Genomic DNA, 4,747 nt, shown 5'->3' on the forward strand with positions numbered 1-4,747 from the left:
CTCCCCCCTCCCCACACTCACTTGACGTTGAAGACCATCAGGGGTCGCTCCTCCCGCTTCTGCCAGGGGCTCTTGCGGTCGCCGCCCTCGTCCCCCCCATCGCCGACCTCCGTCAGCGCCTCCTCCTCGGGGCTGGTCAGGGAGTCTCGGGGGGCTTCGCTGGCGCTGCTGCGGCCACTGCCCCCCCCCCGCCGCCCCCCACTCCCCGCTTCCAGCAAGGGGGCCAGCGAGCTGTCCTCGGGGGAGGGGGCGGGCAGGGGGGGCCGGGGCCCCCCGTCCTCCCCCCCGCCTGCGGCGGCCCGGGGGAGGCGGGCGGGGGGCGCGGGGCCGGGCCCCCTCTCGCTGCCCTGCAGGTCGATGTAGGAATGCCGGACCTGGGAGGAACGCCCGTCCAGGGACACGAACCAGGCTCGGGGAGGGGGGGGACCCCCCAATTCCAGGAGCTGCTGCCCCGCCAGCGCCTGCAGCTCCCCGTTGAGCTGGGCCACCGCCGACCCGTCCAGCAGCACCGGGATGGCCACCGAGCCGCTCACCGGTTGGGGGGCACGGGCACCCCCCCAGTTTTCCCCTTCCTCAAAGGGCTGCCCGGAGGACGGGGGGGCCGGGGGGGCGGCCGTGGCTGCCGAGGAGCTGGACCCCCCATCGGATTCGGGGGGTCCCTCCGGCTCGCCGGGCGCCAGGCGCATGTACCGGGCGGGGATGAGCAGGGTGGGCATCACCCCCCGGTAAACATCCTCGGGACCCCCGCCCCGGTCCAGGGGCCCGCAGAGGAGGAGGGGGCCGGGGGGCGCCAGCGAGGGCGGGCGGGGGGGGGGCTCAGGCAGCGGGTGCTCGGTGGGCTGCCCCCCGTACCGGGAGAACCCCGAGGGCGAGGGGGGCCGCGGGGGGAAGGCGGGGGTGCCCCGGGGGTGCTGCTCCTCGGGGGGCTGCAGCCCGTCCACCGAGCGGGCGGCCCTGAGGCCGAAGGCATCTCCGGGGCGCCCATAGTCCTCCGTGGCGGGGGGCTGGCGGCGGCGGGGGGCCAGAGTGGCCGCGGGGGTCCCCCGGGGGCCGGCGCGGAGCGGGGCGGGGGCCGGCGGCTGGAAGAAGTCCGGGCGGGCCGGGGTCAGCTCGCGGGTCGAGGGGGGCAGGCTGGGGGTGGGCAGGTCGGTGTCCCCCCCCGAGGAGGCGGTCTCCAGGTGGCTGCCCCCGCACAGAAGGTCCAACTGGGACACGGATGTCGCCTGGTCCCGGCGCGCCCCGTCCAGCGGCCCCGGCAGCGGCAGCTTGCGGTGCTGAGCACGGGGCTTCAGGCACCGCCGCCTGCGGGGGGGAGATTTGGGGGGGCACCCGTGGGTGCGGGGGTCCCCCAACACTCCCCCCCTCGCTTCCCTCGTCTGCTGGAGGGAGCTGGAGGAGGGAGTGCTGGGGAGTGGTGTCTCCCAAATCCAGCTCTAGGGCACTATGGGGTACTGGGGAGTGCTGTGTGTCCCCCAAATCCGGCTAAAGGGCACGCGAGGGTGTTGGGGATGGTTGTCCCCCCTCCCAATCCTGTTCTAGGGCACCCAGGGGTGTTGAGGTTTGGTGTCCCCCACTCCCAATCCAGCTAGAGGGTATCCAGGGGGTGCTGAGGATTGGTGTCCCTCCTCCCAGTCCAGCTTTAGGGTGCCCAGGGGTTTTGGGGACTGGTGTGTGTCTCCAAAATCCAGTTCTAGGGCACCCAGAGGTGTTGGGGATTGGTGTCCACCTTCCCAATCCAGCTCTAGGGCACCCAGGAGTGCCAAGAGGGCAGTTCCCCTCCACAAATCCAGTTAGAGGGGACCTGGGGGGTGCCACAGGGTGGTGCCCCCTCCCCATAGCCAGCTATAGGACACCAATGGGTGCTGGGAGGTCGTACCCCCCTTCCCAAGGGCAGTGGGGTGGTGCCCCCTCCCCATAACCAGCCATAGGGCACCCAGGGATGCCAGGGAATGCTCCCCCCAGCTACAGGGCACCCAGGGGTTATAGTGGGTGCTGACCCCCCATTCCCACATGGAATGTCAGGGGGAATGAGGCAGGGGGGTGTTCTGTTCCCACCCCCTGTCAGGGTCAGGGGGGTGCTGACCTGCAGTAGTAGATGAGGAGGCAGAGGAGGATGAGGACGAGGAGGGCCAGGGCACCCAGGATGGTGAGCAGGAAGATGGTGTGGTAGGTGGTGATGTCCGTCACACCCGCTGCCATCGCCACCAGCCCTGGGGACAGCGGGGTCAGAGGGGCAACAACCCCCTCAGGGGCACCCCAGGGGGCTGCCACTGCCCCCCAGACAGCCCTGGGGAAAGTGGGGTCGGAGGGGGAACCCCCATCCCACCAAGAGCACCCCAGGGTGGTGCCACTCCCCACAGACAGCCCTGGAACGGGCTCAGGGGGAGAAGCCCCACACCAGAGACCCCAGGACGATGTGACCTCCTCCCAGCCTCAGACAGCCCTGGGGACGGTGGGGTCAGAGGGGAACCTCACCCCACTCAGAGACAGTCTGTGGCCAGGAGGAGCCAGGTTGGTGGCACCCCCAGGTTGGTGGCACCCCCAGGTTGGTGGCACCCACTGGTGTCACCTCACCTGTGCTGGGGGAGGGCAGAGCCGCTGCCCAGTATCCCAACTGGGAGGAGACGAACGTCCAGTACAGCTGCCGGCCTTCCTTGCGGATCAGCCCCGTCCCGTTGCGGACCCACAGCCCTGCAGGGACACCCACGCCGGGCTGAGAACCCCCCAAACTCATCACACAACCCCCACACCACCCGTGTCACCCCTCTGCCACCCCCTGCCCCCAGAAACCCCCCAAACCAACACTCACCGCTCTTGGGGTCAAACCTCCAGGCCGGGACACTGGTGGCCACCACGGCCGCGGCCTCGGGGGCCAAGGGGACGGACAGATGGACGGGGCCGGCCAGCGGCACCTCGGTGCCGTTCCCGGTGAAGAGGTGCACGCTGAGAGCCGCCACCGGCGCCAGCTCCAGCCACGTGCCATTGGCTGCGGGGACAATGAGGGGACATCCAGAGGGGGGGATGACATGGGGTGTGTCCCCCCAAAAGTCCACAGTGTCCCGAGTGCAAAGATAAAAATATAAAATAAAATAAATCAAAATAAATTAAAAAATAAAGTAAAATAAAATTAAAATAAAATAAAAATTTTAAAATAAAATTTTAAAAAATATCATTAAATAATTTTGAAAAGGAGAATTAAAAGTAAAATAAAAAGCAAATGTAAAAGTGAAATAAAATAAAAATAAAATGAAAATTAAAAATTAAAAAAATAAAAAATAAAATTACATAAATGAAAATAAGTAAAAAATAAAGTAAAAAAATAAACCTAAAAATAAAAATGAAATTTAAAAAATATCACTAAATAAAAATAATTTTTAAAAGAAGAATTAAAAGTAAAATAAAAAGCAAATGTAAAAGTGAAATAAAATAAAAATAAAATGAAAATTAAAAAATTAAAAAATTAAAAATAAAAAATAAAATTACATAAATGAAAATAAAAATAAGTAAAAAATAAAGTAAAAAAATAAACCTAAAAATAAAATAAAAATTAAAAAATAAAAATGAAATTTTAAAAATATCATTAAATAAAATAAATTTTAAAAGAAAAATTTAAAATAAAAATAAAAATTAAAAAATAAAAATGAAATTTAAAAAATATCACTAAATAAAAATAATTTTTAAAAGAAAAATTTAAAGTAAAATAAAAAGAAAATGTACAAGTAAGATAAAATAAAAATGAAATTAAAAATAAAAATAAATTTAAAAATAAAAATTAAAATTAATTAAAAATAAACATAGAAGTAAAAATACAACAAAATTTAAAAAAATAAAAATTCAAAAATAAATTAAAACTAAAAATAAAAAAAATAAACATAAACATGACAATAAAAATAAAATCAAAATAAAATCAAAGTAAAATCAAAATAAAATCAGAATTTAATGAATTAAAAAATTTTAAAAAGAAAAATAAAAAATACCGTAAAAATAAACATACAGATAAAAGAAAAAGAAAAACTGAAATAAAAACGAAATAAAATAAATAAAACAAAATAAAAAAAATTAAAAAGAAAAATAAAAAAATAAAAGAAAAAGAAAATATACCGATGCCGTCCTGCTCGGCGCCGAGGAAGGCCGGGAAGGCGCGGGCCAGGCTGGGGCCGGAGGCGGTGGTGAGGGAGGCGGCGAGCTGGCTGTAGGTGGAGCTGCGGGGCAGGCGGGCTGCCCGCCGAGGGAACTGTGCCCACGGCTGCCCACGGCCACCTGCGGGGGCACGGCGGGGGTGGCAGCACCGGGGGGAACCGGTGGTGCCACCCTCTCCCACCCAGGTCCCTTCCCCCGGCTCACCTGGGGATCCCAGCAGGATCTGGACCAGGTCCTCGTAGAGGATGAGGGTGGCAGGGCGCTCCGGGAGCAGGTACAGGCTGATGGAGGCGTAGACTGGGAGGGGGGCAGGGAGGAGGGGTGAGGGGGGACCCCAAATACACACACTTAGACCCCCCAGGGCAAGGGGATGGGGGGATTGATGGGGAAATGGGGGTGGTGGGTTCCCCAGAGAGGGTGGGGAAGGGGGACCAGGGCAGCAAGAGGTGAGGGGCATGTGGGCACAGGGACAGGGACAGGCGGTGGCAAGCAGTGGGCAGGGTGGGGGTACCCCCTGCATACCCCCATCCCTGTACCCCTCCAACCCTGCACCCCCATCCCTGTGCACCCCCATCCCTGCACCCCTCCATCCCCGTACCCTCCCATC

At 57.3% G+C, this 4,747-nt stretch overlaps 1 protein-coding gene across 1 annotated transcript; it reads right to left on the minus strand.

Annotated features, from left to right (window-relative positions):
- Positions 1 to 16: 16 nt before the first annotated feature.
- LOC113941360 (protein FAM171A2-like) lies at positions 17 to 4,487 on the minus strand (the record flags this gene model as incomplete). Its single annotated transcript, XM_027632518.1, has 6 exons — positions 17 to 1,302; positions 2,084 to 2,210; positions 2,575 to 2,691; positions 2,810 to 2,986; positions 4,102 to 4,260; positions 4,345 to 4,487. Coding segments are annotated over 6 exons (2,008 nt in total), but the record flags the coding sequence as incomplete, so codon positions are not given.
- Positions 4,488 to 4,747: the final 260 nt, after the last annotated feature.

The sequence above is a fragment of the Corapipo altera genome, unplaced genomic scaffold (genome assembly GCF_003945725.1).
Source record: "Corapipo altera isolate COAL_440 unplaced genomic scaffold, ASM394572v1 60743, whole genome shotgun sequence".
NCBI lineage: Eukaryota > Metazoa > Chordata > Aves > Passeriformes > Pipridae > Corapipo > Corapipo altera.